Here is a 21,846-nt window from a genome sequence, read left to right on the forward strand (position 1 = left end):
ACCCCAAATCCCAAACCCCAAACCCCAAATCCCCCAAACCCCAAACCCCAAATCCCCCAAACCCCAAACCCCAAACCCCAAATCCCAAACCCCAAACCCCAAATCCCCCAAACCCCAAATCCCAAATCCCAAACCCCAAATCCCCCAAACCCCAAATCCCAAATCCCAAATCCCCCAAACCCCAAATCCCCCAAACCCCAAACCCCAAACCCCAGTAAATATTTGGGTTGTTTTGGGATCAGAAATTCCCATAAAACCCTTGGATTGTTCAGTGGGATTTGGGGGATATTTGGGGTTTGGGGGATTTGGGGTTTGAATTTTGGGATTTCGGAGATATTTGGGATATTTGGGGTTTGGGGTTATTGATTTGGGGTTTGGGGTTTGGGATTTGGGGTTTGGAGGATGTTTGGGGTTTGGGGTTTGGGCGATTTGGGATTTAAGAATTGGGGTTTGGGGGATATTTGGGGTTTGGGATTTGGGGTTTGAATTTTGGGATTTAGGGGATATTTTGGGTTTATTTTGGGGCACATTTGGGGTTTATTTGGGGGATATTTGGGGCACATTTGGGGGATATTTTAGGGTTATTTTGGTGCTAGTTGGGGCATATTTGGGGCCTATTTGGGGTCCATTTATGGGATGTTTGGGGTTTATTTGGGGGATATTTAGGGGCTATTTGGGAGATATTTTGGGGCTATTTTTGGGATATTTGGGGGATATTTGTGGTTTATTTGGGGGATATATATGGGACATTTGGGGGATATTTGGGGGATATTTGGAGACTATTTATGGGATATTTGGGGTTTATTTTTGAGATATTTGGGGTTTATTTTGGGGCATATTTGGGGGATGTTTGGGGTTTATTTTGGGTTTATTTGGGCAACATTTGGGGAACATTTGGAGTTTATTTTGGAGGTATTTGGGGGATATTTGGGGGATATTTGGGGTTTATTTGGGGGTTATTTTTGGCCTATTTCGGGTTTATTTGGGGGACATTTGGGGTTTATTTTGGGCCTATTTGGGGGATATTTGGGGGATCTTTTGGGGAATATTTGGGGTTTATTTAGGGGATTTTTGGGAGATGTTTGGGGGCTATTTATGGGATATTTGGGGCACATTTGGGGGCTATTTATGGGATGTTTGGGGTCAATTTGGGGGACATTTGGGGTTTATTTTGGGGACATTTGGGAGATATTTGGGGCACATTTGGGGTTTATTTGTGGTATGTTTGTGGGATATTTTTGGGATATTTGGGTGATATTTGGGGTCTATTTGGGATATATTTAGGGGATATTTGGGGAATGTTTTGGGGTCTATTTGGGGAATATTTGAGGGCTGTTTATGGAATATTTGGGGTTTATTTGGGGTATATTTTGGGCCTATTTGGGGGATGTTTGGGGGATATTTATGGGACATTTGAGGAATATTTGGGGTGTATTTTGGAGATATTTTGGAGATATTTGGGGGACATTTGGGGTTTATTTTGGGGTTCATTTTGGGGATATTTATGGGATATTTGGGGGATGTTTTTGGGATTTTTGGGGGCATATTTGAGGGCTATTTATGGAATATTTGGGGTTTATTTGGGGGACATTTTGGGGCATATTTGGGGTGTATTTTGGAGATATTTTGGGGATATTTGGGGGATATTTTTGGGATATTTGTGGGATGTTTAGAGGATGTTTTTGTGGTTTATTTGGTGTTTATTTTCCCCCCAGGGGGTTCCTGCAGGACGTTCTGCTCCAGGGGGGGACCCAAAGCCCCTTTTCCAGAGCCCTCAGGGGCCTCATCCCCCTCACACAGGTCGGGCCTCAGGGGGGATTTGGGGGTTTTTTTGGGGTTTTTTGGGGTTTTTTGGGGATTTTTGGGGGTTTTTTTTGGGATTGAAAACTCCAGGATGAGTTTTTTTTGGGAATAAAAAATATGGGATGAGTTCTGGAATTTTTTGGAATAAAAACTTCAGGGTTTTTTTAGGATTGAAAACTCTAAGATGAGATTTTTTTTTTTTTTTTGGGATTTTTTTTTTTGAGGAATAAAAACTCCAGGATGAGGTTTGGGATTTTTTTTAATAAAAAATTTTGGGGTTTTTTTTTTTGGGGGAATAGAAACTTTGGGATGGGATTTTTTTTTTTAATAAAAACTTTTGGGGGTTTTTTTTTGGGAATAGAAAGTTTGGGACGAGTTTTTTTTTTGGGATTGAAAACTCCAGGATGAGTTTTGGGGTTTTTTGGGGATTAAAACTTTGGGGTTTTTTTGGGAATAAAAACTTTGGGATGAGTTTTTTGGGAATAAAAACTTCCTGAGGCATTTTGGGGTTTTTTGGAATGAAAACTTTGGGGGTTTTTTTGGGGAATAAAAACTTTGGGATGAGTTTTTTTGGGATTAAAAACTTTGGGATGAGTTTTTTGGGAATAAAAACTTCCTGAGGCATTTTGGGGTTTTTTGGAATGAAAACTTTGGGGGTTTTTTTTTGGGAATAGAAAGTTTGGGATGAGATTTTTTGGGATTAAAATGTTTGGGATGAGATTTTTTTTGGGAATGGAAACTTTGGGATGAATTTTGGGATTTTTTTTTTTGGGAATGAAAATTTGGGATGAGTTTTTTTGGGAATAAAAATTTCATGAGGAAATTTTGGGTTTTTTTGGGAATAAAAACCTTTGGGATGAATTTGGGATTTTTTTTGGGAATAAAAATTCCAGGAAGAGTTTTTGGGGATTTTTTTGGGGGGATTGAAAACTCCAGGATGAATTTTGGGAATTTTTTTTTGGGAATAAAAACTTTGGGATGAGATTTTTTGGGATTAAAAAGTTTGGGATGAGATTTTTTTTGGGATTGGAAACTTTGGGATGAATTTTGGGATTTTTTTTTTGGGAATTAAAAGTTGGGGATGAATTTGGGATTTTTTTGGGAATAAAAACTTTGGGATGAGTTTTGGAATTTTTTTTTTTTTTTTTTGAATGAAAACTTTGGGGGTTTTTTTTGGGATTGAAAACTCCAGGATGAGTTTTGGGATTTTTTGGGGATTAAAACTTTGGGATTTTTTTGGAAATAGAAACTTTGGGACGAGTTTTTTTTTTTCCCAGATTTTTAGGATTTTTTTTTCCAACTGGGATTTTTTTCCCAGATTTTGGGACTTTTCCATCCAGGATTTTCTCCCTCATTCCAGGATTTTTCCAACCGAGAATTTGCCTCATTCCAGGGTTTTTCCAATTGGGATTTTTCCCAGATTTCGGGGCTTTTCCAGCTCAAATTTTTCCAAGATTTCAGGCCTTTTCCGACTGGAAATTTCCCGGATTTCGGGGTTTTTCCAACTCGTTTTTTCCCCAGATTTTTGGGATTTTTTCCAACTGGGAATTTCCCTCATTCCGTGACTTTTCCAATCTGGATTTTTTTCTTGGATTCTGGAGCTTTTTCCAACTGGGAATTTCCCAGATTTTGAGGTTTTTCCAACTCAGATTTTTCCAGGATTTCAGGGTTTTTCTAACTGGGAATTTTCCCAGATTTTGGGACTTTTCCATCCTGGATTTTCTCCCATATTCCATAACTTTTCCAAGTAGGATTTTTCCCGGATTTTGGGGCTTTTTCCAACCAGGAATTTCCCGGATTCTGGAGTTTTTCTAAACTGGGAATTTCCTGGATTTTGCGTTGTTTTCCAACTGGAATTTTCCCCAGATTTTTGGGATTTTTTTCCAACTGGGAATTTCCCTCATTCCGTGACTTTTCCAATCTGGATTTTTTTCTTGGATTCTGGAGCTTTTTCCAACTGGGAATTTCCCAGAATTTGGAGCTTTTCCAATTGGAATTTTTCCCTCATTCCATGTTTCTTCCAACCAGGAATTTCCCTCATTCTGGGGATTTTTCCAACTGGGATTTTTCCCAGATTTTGGGCTTTTTCCAACTGGAATTTTTCCCGGATTTTGGGGCTTTTTCCAACTGGGATTTTTCCCTCATTCCAGGATTTTTCCAACTGGCGATTTTTCCCAAATTTTGGGGTTTTCCAACTGGAATTTTTCCCAAATTTTGGGGTTTTTCAACTGGGATTTTTTCCCAGATTTTGGGATTTTTCCAACCAGGAATTTCCTGGATTTCAGGGCTTTTCCAACTGGGAATTTCCCACATTCTGGGATTTTTCCAACCAGGATTTTTCCTGGATTTGGGATTTTTCCAATCTGGATCTTTCCCAGATTTTTGAGATTTTTTTTCCAACCGGGAATTTCCTGGATTTTGGGGATTTTCCAACTGGGAATTTCCCAGATTTGGGGATTTTTCCAACCATGAATTTCCTGGATTTTGGGGTTTTTCCAACTCGGATTTTTCCCTCATTCCATGACTTTTCCAATCTGGATTTTTCCCGGATTCTGGAGCTTTTCAAACTGGGAATTTCCTGGATTTTGCGTTGTTTTCCAACTGGAATTTTTCCCAGATTTTTGGGCTTTTTCCAACTGGGAATTTCCCTCATTCCGTGACTTTTCCAATCTGGATTTTTTTTCTTGGATTCTGGAGCTTTTTCCAACTGGGAATTTCCCAGATTTTGGAGCTTTTCCAATCTGGATTTTTCCCAGATTTTGGGATTTTTCCAACCAGGAATTTCCCTCATTCTGGGGATTTTTCCAACTGGGATTTTTCCCAGATTTTGGGCTTTTTCCAACTGGAATTTTTCCCGGATTTTGGGGCTTTTTCCAACTGGGATTTTTCCCTCATTCCAGGATTTTTCCAACTGGAATTTTTCCCAAATTTTGGGGTTTTTCAACTGGGATTTTTTCCCAGATTTTGGGACTTTTCCAACCAGGAATTTCCTGGATTTCAGGGCTTTTCCAACTGGGAATTTCCCACATTCTGGGATTTTTCCAACCAGGATTTCTCCTGGATTTGGGATTTTTCCAATCTGGATCTTTCCCAGATTTTTGAGATTTTTTTCCAACCGGGAATTTCCTGGATTTTGGGGATTTTCCAACTGGGAATTTCCCAGATTTGGGGATTTTTCCAACCAGGAATTTCCTGGATTTTGGGGTTTTTCCAACTCGGATTTTTCCCTCATTCCGTGACTTTTCCAATCTGGATTTTTCCCGGATTCTGGAGCTTTTCAAACTGGGAATTTCCTGGATTTTGCGTTGTTTTCCAACTGGAATTTTTCCCAGATTTTTGGGATTTTTTTCCAACTGGGAATTTCCCTCATTCCGTGACTTTTCCAATCTGGATTTTTTTTTCTTGGATTCTGGAGCTTTTTCCAACTGGGAATTTCCCAGAATTTGGAGCTTTTCCAATTGGAATTTTTCCCTCATTCCATGTTTCTTCCAACCAGGAATTTCCCTCATTCTGGGGATTTTTCCAACTGGGATTTTTCCCAGATTTTGGGCTTTTTCCAACTGGAATTTTTCCCGGATTTTGGGGCTTTTTCCAACTGGGATTTCTCCCTCATTCCAGGGTTTTTCCAACTGGGATTTTTCCCTTTTGCAACCAAGAATTTCCTGGATTTTGGGGTTTTTTCCAACTGAGATTTTCTTGGATTTTTGGATCTTTTCTGACCAGGATTTTCTCCAGATTCTGGAGATTTTCCAACCAGGAATTTCCCAGATTTTGGGACTTTTCCAACCTGGATTTCTCCCTCATTCCGTGGCTTTTCCAAATAGAATTTTTCCCAGATTTTTGGGTTTTTTCCAACTGGGATTTTTTGCAACCAGGAATTTCCTGGATTTGGGGTTTTTTTCCAACTGGGAATTTCCCAGATTTTGGGGGTTTTCCAACTGGGATTTTTCCCCAGATTTTGGGGGATTTTTTTTCCAACAGGGAATTTCCTGGGTTTTGGAGCTTTTCGTATAATTTTATGTTTTTTTTCCCCTCCCCAGCTGGTAGAGGAGCTGCGTGAGGGCTGTCGGCTCCGCGCGGCCGCGCTGGGCACGGCCCTTCCCGACGCGTTCTCGGCATCGCGGCCCTTCCGCGACCGGCAGGAACAGGGGAGGGTCAACGAGAGGATGCTCCGGGCCGCCCAGACACTGCGGGACAACGGTGGGGACGGGAGAGGAGGGATTTGGGGAATTTTTGGGAATTTTTTGGGATTTTCGGGAATTTGGGGATGATGGGGAATGGTGGAGATGGAGGGAATATTGGGAGTGTTGGGTTGGGAATGGTGGGATTGGAATGTTGGGAGTGTTGGGTTGGGAATGGTGGGATTGGAATGTTGGGAATGTTGGGTTGGGAGTGTTGAGTTGGGAATGTTGGGAATGTTGGGTTGGGAGTGTTGGGTTGGTTTGGAATATTGGGATTGGAGGGTTGGGGTTGGGAATGTTGGGATTGGAGTGTTGAGTTTGGAATGTTGGGTTGGAATATTGGATTTGAATATTGGGATTGGAGGGTTGGGGTTGGGAATGTTGGCAATGATTGGAATGTTGGGTTTGGGAATGTTGGGTTGGGAATGTTGGGATTGGAGTGTTGGGTCTGGAATGTTGGGAATGTTAAGTGGAGAATGTTGGGAAGGTTGGGGTTGGAGCGTTGGGTCGGGAAGGTTGGGAATATTGGGTTTGGAATGCTGGGATTGGAGGGTTGGGTTGGGAATGTTGGGTTGGAATGGTGGGTTGGAGTGTTGGGAATGCTGGGATTGATGGGAGTGGTGGGAATGGTGGATTGGGATTGATGGGAAGAGTGGGAATGGTGGGTTGGGAATGTTGAGAGTGTTGGATGAGGAATGGTGGGAATGTTGAGTTGGGAAAGTTGGGGTTGGGAAAGTTGGGGTTGGGAGTGTTGGGAATGTTGAGTTGGGAATATTGGGAATGTTGGGTTTGGAGTGTTGGGATTAGGATGGTGGGTTTGGAATGTTGGATTGGGAATGTTGAGAATGACGGGAATGTTGGGTTGGAATGTTGGGTTGGGAATGGCAGGAATGGTGGGATTGAAAGGTTGGGTTGGGAATGTTGGGTTTGGAGTGTTGGGTTGGGAATGTTGGGAATGTTGAGTTGGGAATGTTGGGAATGTTGAGTTGGGAATGTTGGGAATGTTGGGGATGGGAATGTTGGGGTTGGGAATGTTGGGAATGTCGGGAGCTGCAGGAACAGGGGAGGGTCAACCCCAGGATGCTCCGGGCGGCCCAGACACTCCGGGACAACGGTGGGGAGGGATTTTGGGGAATTTTGGGAATTTTTGGGAATTTTGGGGGATTTTGGGGATGAAGGCAATCGTGGGATGTTGGGTTGGGGGTGTTGGGATTGTGAATGTTGGGAATGTTGGGCATGTTGGGATTGAGTGTTGGGGTTGGGAATATTGGGTTGGAATGTTGGGAGTGTTGGGAATGTTGGGTCGGGAATATTGGGTTGCGAGTGTTGAGTTGGGAATGTTGGGAGTGTTGGGTTGGGAATGTTGGGTTGGGAATGTTGGGAATGTTAAGTTTGGGATGGTGGGTTGGGAATGGTGGGAGTGTTGGGTTGGGAATGTTGGATTGGGAATGTTCGGAATGGCAGAAATGTCTGGAATGTTGGGATTGAAATGTTGGGAATGTTTGGACTGGAGTTTTGGGTTGGGATTGGGAATGTTGGGTTGGAATGTTGGGGTGGGAATGGTGGGATTGGAATTTTGGGAGTGTTGGGTTGGGAGTGGTGGGAATGTTGGATTGGAACATTGGGATTGGAGGGTTGGGTTGGGAATGTTTGGGTTGGGGATGTTGGGGTTGAAAGGTTGGGTTGGGAATGTTGGCAATGATTGGAATGTTTGGGTTTGGGAATGTTGGGAGTGTTGGGATTGGAGTGTTGGGGTTGGGAATGTTGAGTTGGGAATGTTGGGTTTGGAGGGTTTGGGAATGTTGGGAATGTTGGGATTGGAGTGTTGGGAATGGAGTGATGGGAATGTTGGGTTTGGAATGGTGGGAATATTGGGGTTGGGAATGTTGGGAATGTTGGGTTGGGAATGTTGGGATTGGAAAGGCAGGAATGGTGGGTTGGGAATGTTGGGAATGTTGGGAATGTTGGGAATGTCGGGAGCTGCAGGAACAGGGGAGGGTCAACCCCAGGATGCTCCGGGCGGCCCAGACACTCCGGGACAACGGTGGGGACAGGAGAGGATGGAATTTGGGAATTTTTGTGAATTTTTGGGAATTTTGAGGATGGTGGGAGTGTTGGGTTTGGAGTGTTGGGAAGGTTGGGAATGGTGGGGATGTTGGGGTGGGAATGTTGGGAATTGTGGGATTGATGGGAGTGGTGGGAATGTTGGATTGGGATTGATTGGTGGGAATAGTGGGAATGGTGGGAATGATTGGAATGTTGGGAAGGCTGGAGTGGGAATGTTGGGTTGGGAGTGTTGGGAATGGTGGGATTGGAATGTTGGGTTGGGAATGTTGGGAATGATTGGAATGTTGGGTTTGGAATGTTGGGAGTGTTGGGAATGTTGAGTTTGAAACGGTGGGTCTGGAATGTTGGGAATGTTGGGGGTGGGAATGTTGGGAATGTTGGGAATGGCGGATCAGGAATGTTGACGCTGTTGAGTGGGGAATGTTGGGTTTGGAATGTTGGGAATGGTGGGAATAGTGGGAATGGGGGGAATGTTGGCTCTGGAATGTTGGGAATGGCAGAAATGTCTGGAACGTTGAGATTGAAATGTTGGGAATGTTGGGAATGGCAGGAATGGTGGGATTGGAATATTGGGATCGGAGTGTTGGGTTTAGAACGTTGGGAATGTTGGGAATGTTGGGAGTGTTGGGATTGGAGCGTTGGGTGTGGAATGTTGGGTTGGGAATGTTGGGAGTTTTACGTTGGGAATGTTGGATCTGGAATGGTGGGAATGGGAGAGTTGGAATGTTTGGGTTGGGAATGTTGGGAACGTTCGGGACATTGGGTTTGGAATGTTGGGATTGGAGCGTTGGGTTTGGAATGTTGGGATTGGAATGTTTGGGGTGGGAATGTTGGGAATGTCGGGAATGTTGGGAATGTCGGGAATGTTGGGAATGTTGGGAACGTTGTGTCTGGAGTATTGGCAATACCACGATGGAGGAGAACACAAACCCCCAGAATTCCCGGAATTCCTGCCCAATTCCTGGGAATGGAGAATTCCCAACTTTCCCCTGGATTCCCGACCAATTCCCGGACTCAGAATCCCCACCTTTCCCGGAATTCCTGCCCAAAAATTCCCACTTTTTCCCAGGATTCCTGACCTGTGTCCTGGGCTGAGAATTCCCAACTTTTCCCAGGAATCCCGACCAATTCCTGGCCTGAGGATTCCCAAGTTTTTCCTGGATTCCTGCCCAAGAATTCCCAAATTTTTTCCTGGATTCCTGGGCTCAGAATTCTCATCTTTCCCCAAAATTCCTGACCTGTGTCTTGGACTCTGAATTCCCAACTTTCCTCCAGAATTCCTGACCAATTCTTGGACTGAGAGTTCCCAATTTTTCCTGGATTCCCGCCCAAAAATTCCCACATTTCCCCAGGATTCCTGACCTGTGTCCTGGACTCAGAATTCCCAGATTTCCCCAGAATTCCCAACCAATTCCTGCCCAAGAATTCCCAACTTTCCCCAGGATTCCCATGCTCAGAATTCCCAACTTTTCCCAGAATTCCTGCCCAAGAATTCCCAATTTTTCCTGGAACCCCGCCCAAGAATTCCCAATTTTCCCTGGATTCCCGCCCAAGAATTCCCAATTTTTTCCTGAATTCCCGCCCAAGAATTCCCAATTTTTTCCTGGATTCCCGCCCAAGAATTCCCACTTTCCCCCAGGATTCCTGACCTGTGTCTTGGGCTCAGAATTCCCAATTTTTCCTGGATTCCCGCCCAAAAATTCCCAATATTTTCGCTGGATTCCCGCCCAAAAATTCCCAATATTTTCCCAGGATTCCTGCCCAAGAATTCCCAATTTTTTCCTGGATTCCCACCTAAGAATTCCCAATTTTTTCCCTGGATTCCCGCCCAAAAATTCCCATTTTTTTCCTAAAATTCCCGCTCAAAAATTCCCATTTTTTTCCTAAAATTCCCGCTCAAAAATTCCCACTTTCTCCCAGGATTCCTGACCCGTGTCTTGGGCTCAGAATTCCCAACTTTTTCCCAGAATTCCTGCCCAATTCCCAGGCTGAGAATTCCAAATTTTTTCCCTGGATTCCCACCCAAGAATTCCCAATTTTTTCCTGGATTCCCACCCAAGGATTCCCAATTTTCCCCAGAATTCCCAGGCTCATAATTCCCACCTTTCCCCCAGGAAATCCTGACCAATTCCTGGGCTCAGAATTCCCAACTTTTGCCAGGTTTTCTTACTTGTGTCCTGGGCTAAGAATTCCCATATTTCCCCAGAATTCCTGCCCAATTCCCGGGCTGAGAATTCCAATTTTTTTCCTGAATTCCCACCCAAAAATTCCCAATTTTTTCCTGAATTCCTGCCCAAAAATTCCCGATTTTTTTTCCTGGATTCCTTCCCAAGAATTCCCAATTTTCCCTGGATTCCCACCCAAAAATTTCCAATTTTTTTCCTGGATTCCTTCCCAAGAATTCCCAATTTTCCCTGGATTCCCACCCAAAAATTCCCGATTTTTTTCCTGGATTCCCTCCCAAGAATTCCCAATTTTTTCCCTGAATTCCCGCCCAAAAATTCCCAATTTTCCCCATAATTCCCACCCAAGAATCCCCCTTTTCCCAGGATTCCTGACGTGTGTGGTGGCCGATTCCTGGCTGGACGACGGGCCGGGCCGGGCGGTGACGGCCGCGCTCCTCACGCGGCTCCGGCGCCGTTTCCACCTGGTGCTGGAATCCTGCCGCGCCGGCGCCGCCAAACCCGACCCCGGCATCGTCCTCACCGCCCTGGAGACGCTCCGGGCACGGCCACAGCAGGTAAAGAACAAAAAATTAACAAAAATTTTGGGGTTTTCCGGCGTTTCTGAAGGGTTTTGGAGGTGCCAAAACCCCCCAAAAAACCCCCAAAAAACGCCGGAATTTTTTCTCCATCCAGTTGGAATTTTTTCTCCATCCAGTTGGGAATTTTTTCTCCATCCAGTTGGAATTTTTTCTCCATCCAGTTGGAATTTTTCTCCATCCAGTTGGGAATTTTTTCTCCATCCAGTTGGAATTTTTTCTCCATCCAGTTGGAATTTTTCTCCATCCAGTTGGGAATTTTTTCTCCATCCAGTTGGGAATTTTTTCTCCATCCAGTTGAATCCTGGAGTGTCCCAGGATTGGGAATTCTCAGGAGGTGCCAAAAATCCCCCCAAAAAAATCCTGGAAATGAGGAATTTTTCCAATCCCACAAATCCTCGGTCGAACCCTTGGACGTTCCCGGGGATTTGAAGCCTCAGGAGGTGCCAAAATCCCCCAAAAAAATTGGGAATTGAGGGATTTTTTAGGATTCTCTAATCTTTGGTCCAACCCTTGGACATTCCCAGGGATTTGAAGCCTCAGGAAATCCCAAAATCCCAAAAAAATCCCCAGGAAAGAATGGAATTTTCCAATCCCACAAATCCTTGATCAAACCCTTGGATGTTCTTGGGGGTTTGGAGCCTCAGGAGGTGCCAAAATCCCAAAAAAATCCAAGAAAAAATGGAAATTTTCAATCCTACAAATCATTGGTTGAAGCCTTGGACGTTCCCAGGGATTTTGAGCCTCAGGAAATCCCAAAATCCCCCAAAAAATCCAAGAAAAAATGGAAATTTTCAATCCCACAAATCATTGATCGAAGCCTTGGACGTTCCCAGGGATTTGAAGCCTCAGGAAATCCCAAAATCCCAGAAAAATCCAGGAAAAAATGGAATTTTCCAATCCCACAAATCCTCGGTCGAACCCTTGGACGTTCCCGGGGATTTTAAGATTTAGGAAGTTGCAAAATCCCGAAAAAAAATCCTGGGAATGGGGGATTTTCCAGCATTTCCAAGTCCTTGGATGTTCTTGGGGGTTTGAACCTCCAGGAAATCCCAAAAAAACCCCAAAAAACGCCGGAATTTTTTCTCCATCCAGTTGGGAATTTTTTCCATCTTTTTTTTTGGAATTTTTGGTGTTTTCCCATATTGGGAAAAATTGGGAATTTGGGATTTTCCAGGATTTCCAAATCATTGGTCAAACCCTTGGACGTTCTTGGGGGTCCAAACCTTTAGAAAATTCCCAAAAAATCCCCAAAAAACGCCGGAATTTTTTCTCCATCCAGTTGGGAATTTTTTCCATCTTTTTTTTTGGAATTTTTTGGTGTTTTCCCATATTGGGAAAAATTGGGAATTTGGGATTTTCCAGGATTTCCAAATCATTGATCGAACCCTTGGACGTTCCCAGGGATTTGAAGCCTCAGGAAATCCCAAATTCCCCCCAAAAATCCCCAAAAAATGCCGGAATTTTTTCTCCATCCAGTTGGGAATTTTTTATTCTCCATTTGTGAATTTTTTCCCATCCATAAATCCATTAAAAATTCCCATTTTTTTGGTGTTTTCCCATATTTTTTTGGGATTTTTCCAGGCTGTTTTGGTGGATGGATTCGACCCCTCAGAAAATCCCAAAAAACACCCAAAAAACACCCAAAAAATTCCGGAATTTTTTCTCCATCCAGTTGGGAATTTTTTCCATCTTTTTTTTTGGAATTTTTTTGGTGTTTTCCCATATTGGGAAAAATTGGGAATTTGGGATTTTCCAGGATTTCCAAATCATTGGTCAAACCCTTGGACGTTCCCGGGGATTCGAAGCCTCAGGAAATCCCAAAATCCCCAAAAAAATCCCAAAAAACGCCGGAATTTTTTCTCCATCCAGTTGGGAATTTTTTTTCTCCATTTGTGAATTTTTTCCCATCCATAAATCCATTAAAAATTCCCATTTTTTTGGTGTTTTCCCATATTTTTTTGGGATTTTTCCAGGCTGTTTTGGTGGATGGATTCGACCCCTCAAGAAATCCCAAAAAACACCCAAAAAATCCCAAAAAACGCCGGAATTTTTTCTCCATCCAGTTGGGAATTTTTCCCATCCATAAATCCATTAAAAATTCCCATTTTTTTGGTATTTTCCCATATTTTTTTGAGGATTTTTCCAGGCTGTTTTGGTGGGTGGATTCGACCCTTCAAGAAATCCCAAAATCCCCCAAAAAACCCCCAAAAAATCCGGAATTTTTTCTCCGTCCAGTTGGGAATTTTTTCTCCATCCAGTTGTGATTTTTTTCCCATCCATAAATCCATTTAAAATTCCCATTTTTTGGGTGTTTTCCCGTATTTTTTTTGGGATTTTTCCAGGCTGTTTTGGTGGGTGGATTCGACCTCTCAGGAAATCCCAAAAAAACCCCCAAAAAACGCCGGAATTTTTTCCCGTCCATTTGTGAATTTTTTCCCATCCATAAATCCATTAAAAATTCCCTTTTTTTTTGGTGTTTTCCCATATTGGGGAAAATTGGGAATTTGGGATTTTCCAGGATTTCCAAATCATTGGTCGAACCCTTGGACGTTCTTGGGGGTCCAAACCTTTAGAAAATCCCAAAAAAAACCCAAAAAACGCCGGAATTTTTTCTCCATCCAGTTGGGAATTTTTTTTCTCCATTTGTGAATTTTTTCTCATCCATAAATCCATTTAAAATTCCTATTTTTTGGTGTTTTCCCACATTTTTTTTGGGATTTTTCCAGGCTGTTTTGGTGGGTGGATTCGACTCTTCAGGAAATCCCAAAAAAACCCCCAAAAAACCCCAAAAAATCCGGAATTTTTTCTCCATCCAGTTGGGAATTTTTTTTCTCCATTTGTGAATTTTTTCCCATCCATAAATCCATTTAAAATTCCTATTTTTTGGTGTTTTCCCACATTTTTTTTGGGATTTTTCCAGGCTGTTTTGGTGGATGGATTCGACTCTTCAGGAAATCCCAAAAAAACCCCAAAAAACCCCAAAAAAATCCGGAATTTTTTCTCCATCCAGTTGGGAATTTTTTCCATTTTTTTTTTTGGAATTTTTTTGGTGTTTTCCCATATTGGGAAAAATTGGGAATTTGGGATTTTCCAGGATTTCCAAATCATTGATCGAACCCTTGGACGTTCCCGGGGATTTGAAGCCTCAGGAAATCCCAAAAAAACCCCAAAAAACACCCAAAAAAATCCGGAATTTTTTCTCCATCCAGTTGGGAATTTTTTTTCTCCATTTGTGAATTTTTTCCCATCCATAAATCCATTAAAAATTCCCATTTTTTTGCTGTTTTCCCATATTTTTTTTGGAAATTTTTCCAGGCTGTTTTGGTGGATGGATTTGACCCTTCAAGAAATCCCAAAAAACCCCCAAAAAAACACCCCAAAAAATTCCAGAATTTTTTCTCCATCCAGTTGGGAATTTTTTCCATCTTTTTTTTTGGAATTTTTTTGGTGTTTTCCCATATTGGGAAAAATTGAGAATTTGGGATTTTCCAGGATTTCCAAATCATTGATTGAACCCTTGGACGTTCCCAGGGATTTGAAGCCTCAGGAAATCCCAAATTCCCCCCAAAAAAACCCAAAAAAAATCCGGAATTTTTTCTCCATCCAGTTGGGAATTTTTTTTCTCCATTTGTGAATTTTTTCCCATCCATAAATCCATTAAAAATTCCCATTTTTTTGGTGTTTTCCCATATTTTTTGGGGATTTTTCCAGGCTGTTTTGGTGGATGGATTGGACCCCTCAAGAAATCCCAAAAAAAAACCCCAAAAAACCCCAAAAAACGCCGGAATTTTTTCCCGTCCATTTGTGAATTTTTTCCCATCCATAAATCCATTAAAAATTCCCTTTTTTTTTTGGTGTTTTCCCATATTGGGGAAAATTGGGAATTTGGGATTTTCCAGGATTTCCAAATCATTGGTCGAACCCTTGGACGTTCTTGGGGGTCCAAACCTTTAGAAAATCCCAAAAAAAACCCAAAAAACGCCGGAATTTTTTCTCCATCCAGTTGGGAATTTTTTTTCTCCATTTGTGAATTTTTTCTCATCCATAAATCCATTTAAAATTCCTATTTTTTGGTGTTTTCCCACATTTTTTTTGGGATTTTTCCAGGCTGTTTTGGTGGGTGGATTCGACTCTTCAGGAAATCCCAAAAAAAACCCCAAAAAACCCCAAAAAATCCGGAATTTTTTCTCCATCCAGTTGGGAATTTTTTTTCTCCATTTGTGAATTTTTTCCCATCCATAAATCCATTAAAAATTCCCATTTTTTTGGTGTTTTCCCATATTTTTTTTGGAAATTTTTCCAGGCTGTTTTGGTGGATGGATTCGACCCCTCAGAAAATCCCAAAAAAACCCCAAAAAATCCGGAATTTTTTCTCCATCCAGTTGGGAATTTTTTTTCTCCATTTGTGATTTTTTTCCCATCCATAAATCCATTAAAAATTCCCATTTTTTTGCTGTTTTCCCATATTTTTTTTGGAAATTTTTCCAGGCTGTTTTGGTGGGTGGATTCGACTCTTCAGGAAATCCCAAAAAACCCCAAAAAACCCCAAAAAACGCTGGAATTTTTTCTCCATCCAGTTGGGAATTTTTCCATCTTTTTTTTTGGAATTTTTTGGTGTTTTCCCATATTGGGAAAAATTGGGAATGAGGGATTTTCCAGGATTTCCAAATCATTGATCGAACCCTTGGACGTTCTTGGTGGTCCAAACCTTTAGAAAATCCCAAAAAAACCCCAAAAAAATCCGGAATTTTTTCTCCATCCAGTTGGGAATTTTTTTTCTCCATTTGTGATTTTTTTCCCATCCATAAATCCATTAAAAATTCCCATTTTTTTGGTGTTTTCCCCATATTTTTTTGGGATTTTTCCAGGCGGTTTTGGTGAATGGATTCGACCCTTCAGAAAATCCCAAAAATTCCCCAAAAAATCCCCAAAAAACGCCGGAATTTTTTCTCCATCCAGTTGGGAATTTTTTCCATCTTTTTTTTTTAGAGTTTTTGGTGTTTTCCCATATTGGGAAAAATTGGGAATTTGGGATTTTCCAGGATTTCCAAATCATTGATCGAACCCTTGGACGTTCCCAGGGATTTGAAGCCTCAGAAAATCCCAAAATCCCCTAAAAAATCCCAAAAAACGCCGGAATTTTTTCTCCATCCAGTTGGGAATTTTTTTTCTCCATTTGTGAATTTTTTTCCCATCCATAAATCCATTAAAAATTCCCATTTTTTTGCTGTTTTCCCACATTTTTTTTTGGGATTTTTCCAGGCGGTTTTGGTGGATGGATTCGACCCTTCAGAAAATCCCAAAAAACCCCAAAAAAACCCCAAAAAATCCGGAATTTTTTCTCCATCCAGTTGGGAATTTTTATTCTCCATTTGGGAATTTTTTCCCATCCATAAATCCATTAAAAATTCCCATTTTTTTTGTGTTTTCCCATATTTTTTTGGGATTTTTCCAGGCAGTTTTGGTGAATGGATTCGACCCTTCAGGAAATCCCAAAAAAAAACCACCCAAAAAACGCCGGAATTTTTTCTCCATCCAGTTGGGAATTTTTTCCCATCCATAAATCCATTAAAAATTCCCTTTTTTTTTGGTGTTTTCCCATATTGGGGAAAATTGGGAATTTGGGATTTTCCAGGATTTCCAAATCATTAATCGAACCCTTGGACGTTCTTGGGGGTCCAAACCTTTAGAAAATCCCAAAAAAACCCCAAAAACGCCGGAATTTTTTCTCCATCCAGTTGGGAATTTTTATTCCCCATTTGGGAATTTTTTCCCATCCATAAATCCATTAAAAATTCCCATTTTTTTGCTGTTTTCCCACATTTTTTGGGGGGATTTTTCCAGGCTGTTTTGGTGGATGGATTCGACCCTTCAGAAAATCCCAAAAAAAACCCCAAAAAACGCCGGAATTTTTTCTCCATCCAGTTGGGAATTTTTTCCCATCCATAAATCCATTAAAAATTCCCTTTTTTTTTTGGTGTTTTCCCATATTGGGGAAAACTGGGAATTTGGGATTTTCCAGGATTTCCAAATCATTAATCGAACCCTTGGACGTTCTTGGGGGTCCAAACCTTTAGAAAATCCCAAAAAAAACCCAAAAACGCCGGAATTTTTTCTCCATCCAGTTGGGAATTTTTTCCCGTCCATTTGTGATTTTTTTCCTATCCATAAATCCATTAAAAATTCCCAATTTTTTTGGTGTTTTCCCATATTTTTTTTGGGGTTTTTCCAGGCGGTTTTGGTGGATTCCCATGTTGAGAACCTTCTCCCGGCGCGGGATTTGGGGCTGGGGACGGTCCTGGTGACAAACGACCCCGACACGGCCCTGGGGGAGCTCCAGCGGATCTGTGGGATAAAGGTGGGGATTTTATGGAATTTTTATGGGATTTTGGGGTTTTTTGGGATTTTGGGGGTTTTTACAAGGGATTTTGGGGGGGTTTTATGTGGAATTCTGGGGTTTTACATGGAATTTTGGGGATTTTCCATTGGAATTTCCACGGAATTTTGGGATTTTTTATGGAATTCTGGGGGGTTTTTGTGGGATTCTGAGGGTTTTTTTAGGGAATTCAGTGGTTTTCCCCCTGGAATTCTGGGATTTTTTAATGGAATTCTGGGCATTTTAAGGGAATTCTGGGGTTTTTTTTATGGAATTTCTGGGGTTTTTTTATGGAATTTTGGGGGGTTTTCGTGGGGGTTTTTTATGGAGTTTTGGGGCTTTTCTGTGGAATTTTGAGGGGTTTTTTTATGGAATTCTGGGGGTTTTTGGGGAATTTGGGGGGTTTTTGGGGGATTTTGGGGGTTTTATGTGGGATTTTGGGGGTTTTAAGTGGAATTTTGGGGTTTGACGTGGGGTTTTTTATGGAATTCAGGGGTTTTCAATGGAATTCTGGGGGGTTTTATGGAATTAGGGGATTTTTCCTGGAATTTTGGGATTTTTTTTATGGAATTCTGGGGTTTTTATGGGATTTTGGGGGTTTTAAGTGGAATTTTGGGGGTTTTTACGAGGGATTTGGGGGATTTTACGTGGGGTTTTTAACGGAATTCTGGGATTTTTCTGTGGGAAATTTTTTTAATGGAATTTTGGGGTTTTCAGTGGGAATTCTGGGGGTTTTTATGGAATTCTGGAGGATTTTTAGGGAATTCGGGAGTTTTAAGTGGAATTTTGGGGGGTTTATGTGGGATTTTGGGGGTTTTCAATGGAATTCTGGGGGGGGTTTTATGGAATTAGGGGATTTTTCCATGGAATTTTGGGATTTTTTTTTTATGGAATTTTGGGATTTTCAGTGGAATTCTGGGGGTTTCTGTGGGATTTTTTTATGGGATTCTGAGGGGTTTTTTTATGGAATTCTGGAGGGTTTTATGGGATTTTGGGGGTTTTTATGGAATTCTGGGCATTTTAAGGGAATTCTGGGGTTTTTTAGGGAATTTCTGGGGTTTTACATGGAATTTTTGGGGGTTTTTCTGTGGAATTTTGAGGGTTTTTCGTGGGATTTTTAATGGAATTCTGGGGTTTTACGTGGAATTTTGGGGATTTTCCATTGGATTTTTATGGAATTCTGGGGTTTTTTATTGGATTCTGGGGGTTGCTGTGGGATTCTGGGGGGGGGCGGGATAAAATCTGGGAATTTTATGGAATTTTGGGGGGTTTACGTGGGATTTTCCATGGAATTTTGGGATTTTTATGGAATTCTGAGGTTTTCCATGGAATTGTGGGATTTTTTTTATGGAATTGTGGGATTTTCAACGGAATTCTGGGAATTTCAATGGAATTCTGGGGATTTTACGTGGGGTTTTTTTATGGGATTCCAGGATTTTTTTCCATGGGATTTCTATGGAATTACGGGATTTTTCTGAGGGATTTTTTTTTTATGGAATTCTGGGGTTTTCAATGGGATTCTGGGGGGTTTTTTATGGAATTTTGGGGTTTTTTAGGGAATTTCTGGGGTTTTACATGGAATTTTGGGGGGTTTTTATGTGGAATTTTGGGGGTTTCTGTGGGATTTTTTAGGGAATTTCTGGGGTTTTTATGTGGAATTTTGAGGGTTTTTCGTGGGATTTTTAATGGAATTCTGGGGTTTACGTGGAATTTTGGGGATTTTCCATTGGATTTTTATGGAATTCTGGGGTTTTTTATTGGATTCCGGGAGTTGCTGTGGGATTCTGGGGGGGGGGGGGGGGATAAAATCTGGGAATTTTATGGAATTTTGGGGGGTTTACGTGGGATTTTCCATGGAATTTTGGGATTTTTATGGAATTCTGGGGTTTTCCATGGAATTGTGGGATTTTTTTTATGGAATTGTGGGATTTTCAACGGAATTCTGGGAATTTCAATGGAATTCTGGGGATTTTACGTGGGGTTTTATTTATGGGATTCCAGGATTTTTTTTCCATGGGATTTCTATGGAATTACGGGATTTTTCTGAGGGATTTTTTTTATGGAATTCTGGGGTTTTCAATGGGATTCTGGGGGGGTTTTTATGGAATTTTGGGGTTTTTTAGGGAATTTCTGGGGTTTTTCTGTGGGATTTTGAGGGTTTTTCGTGGGATTTTTTAGGGAATTTCTGGGGTTTTACGTGGAATTTTGGGGATTTATGTGGAATTTTGGGGATTTTCCATTGGATTTTTATGGAATTCTGGGGTTTTTTTATGGAATTCTGGGGGTTGCTGTGGGATTCTGGGGTAGGGGGGAAAAAAATCCGTGAATTTTTATGGAATTTTGAGGGTTTTTACGAGGGATTTTGGGGATTTTTATGTGGAATTTTGGGGGTTTTTTAGGGAATTCGGGTTTTTTTATGGGATTTTGAGGTTTTTCATGGGATTTTGGGGGTTTTTACGAGGGATTTGGGGGATTTTTGTGGGATTTTTTAATGGAATTTCGGGTTTTACGTGGAATTTTGGGATTTGACGTGGGATGTTTTATGGAATTTTGGGGTTTTATGTGGAATTCTGGATTTTCCATGGAATTCTGGAGGTTTTATGGAATTCTGGGGTTTTTTTTGGGATTCCGGGAGTTGCTGTGGGATTCTGGGGTGGGGGGGGGAAAAAATACGGGAATTTTTATGGAATTTTGGGGGGGTTTTTATGAGGAATTTTGGGGATTTTCTGTGGATTTTTTTAAATGGAATTTTGGGGTTTTTATGGGATTTTGGGGGATTTTTATGGGATTTGGGAGGATTTTTAGGGAATTTTTGGGGTTTTTTTTGGGGAATTTTAGGGGGTTTTTATGAGGGATTTTGGGGGTTTTTTGTGGGGTTTTTTTATGGAATTTTTGGGGGTTTTTATGGGATTTTCCACAAAATTCCTGGTGGGATTTTCCATGGAATTCCTGGAATTTTCCATAGAATTTCTGGTCGGATTTTCCATGAAATTCTTGAAATTTTCCATGGAATTCCTGGAATTTTCCACAAAATTCCTGGTGGGATTTTCCATGGAATCCTGGAGGGATTTTCCACAAAATTCCTGATGGGATTTTCCATGGAATTCCTGGCTTTTTCCACAAAATTCCTGGAATTTTCCATGGAATTCTGGTGGGATTTTCCATGAAATCCTGGTGGGATTGTCCATGGAATTTTGGGAGGATTTTCCATTAAATTCTGGGAAATCCCGTGGAGATTTTCCATGAAATTCCTGGAATTTTCCACGAAATTCCTGGTGGGATTTTCCATGGAATTCCAGGAGAATTTTCCATGGAATTCCAGGAGATTCCAACAGGATTTTCCATGAAAATTTCCATGAAAATTCTGGGAATTCCTGGAATTTTCCATGGAATTGTGTTTGGATTTTCAGCTGCTGGGCCCGGAGGGGCCGGTGCCGAGTTCTCCCGACGACGTCGCCCACGGCCACGTCCACATCCGGGTAGGGAAAAATAAAATTCTTGGGAATTTTTGGGAATTTTTGGGATCTGGGAATGGCCAAAATTCCGGGATTTGGGAATGAGATGGAGGGAAAAAAAAAAAAGGGGGGGAAATTTTGGGGAAAAAAAAATCCGGAAAAAAAAATGGGATGATATTTTTTATTATTTTTATGTTATTTTCTATCCCCAGCTGGATGAATGTTAATCTCGGTTATTTTTATGTTATTTAATATTATTTTTCTCTTATTTTTCTCTTATTTTTCCCTTATTTTTATGTTATTTTTATGTTATTTTTGGTTTTATTTTTCTCTTATTTTTCTCTTATTTTTCTCTTATTTTTCTCTTATTTTTCTGTTATTTTTCTGTTGTTTTTCTGTTAATTTTCTGTTATTTTTCTGTTATTTTTGGGTTTATTTTTCTCTTATTTTTTCTGTTATTTTTCTCTTATTTTTCTGTCATTCCATCCCCAGCCGGATGAATGTTATTTCCTGTTATTTTTCTGTTATTTAATATTATTTTTGTATTATTTTGTCTTATTTTTCTCTTATTTTTCTCTTACTTTTCTCTTATTTTTCTCTTACTTTTCTCTTATTTTTCTCTTATTTTTCTCTTATTTTTCTCTTATTTATTTTTTCCTTTTTTTTTCTCTTATTTTTATGTTATTTTTGGTTTTATTTTTCTGTTATTTTTCTCTTATTTTTCTGTTAATTTTTCTGTTATTTTTCCATTATTTTTCCATTAATTTTCTCTTATTTTTCTCTTATTTTTCTGGTATTTTTCTGTTAATTTTCTGTTATTTTTCTTTTATTTTTCTCTCATTTTTCTGTTAATTTTCCGTTAATTTTTTCGCTTATTTTTCGCTCATTTTTCGCTTTATTTTTCTGTTATTTTTTGTTATTTTTGTGGTGTTTTTAATGGTATTTTTCTCTTATTTTTCTCTTCTTTTTATGTCATTCCATTCCCAGCCAGATAAATGTTAATTTTTGTTATTTTTCTGTTATTTAATATAATTTTTCTGTTATTTTCTCTTATTTTTGGTTTTATTCCACCCCAAACAGATAAATGTTATTTTCTCTTATTTTTCTCTTATTTTTCTCTTTTTTTCTCTTTTTTTTCTCTTATTTTTCTCTTATTTTTCTCTTTTTTTTCTCTTTTTTTTCTCTTATTTTTCTTTTTTT

At 40.5% G+C, this 21,846-nt stretch overlaps 1 protein-coding gene across 1 annotated transcript; it reads left to right on the top strand.

Moving 5' to 3' along the window:
- Positions 1-1,546: 1,546 nt before the first annotated feature.
- Positions 1,547-20,670, top strand: LOC310923828 (bifunctional epoxide hydrolase 2-like; the record flags this gene model as incomplete). Its single annotated transcript, XM_083885756.1, has 5 exons — positions 1,547-1,800; positions 5,844-6,003; positions 10,601-10,791; positions 17,048-17,173; positions 20,602-20,670. Coding segments are annotated over exons 1-5 (786 nt in total), but the record flags the coding sequence as incomplete, so codon positions are not given.
- Between the last annotated feature and the right edge of the window lie 1,176 nt (positions 20,671-21,846).

The sequence above is a fragment of the Zosterops lateralis genome, assembly GCF_965231275.1.
Source record: "Zosterops lateralis genome assembly, contig: HAP1_HAP1_SCAFFOLD_398, whole genome shotgun sequence".
Taxonomy (NCBI): Eukaryota; Metazoa; Chordata; class Aves; order Passeriformes; family Zosteropidae; genus Zosterops; species Zosterops lateralis.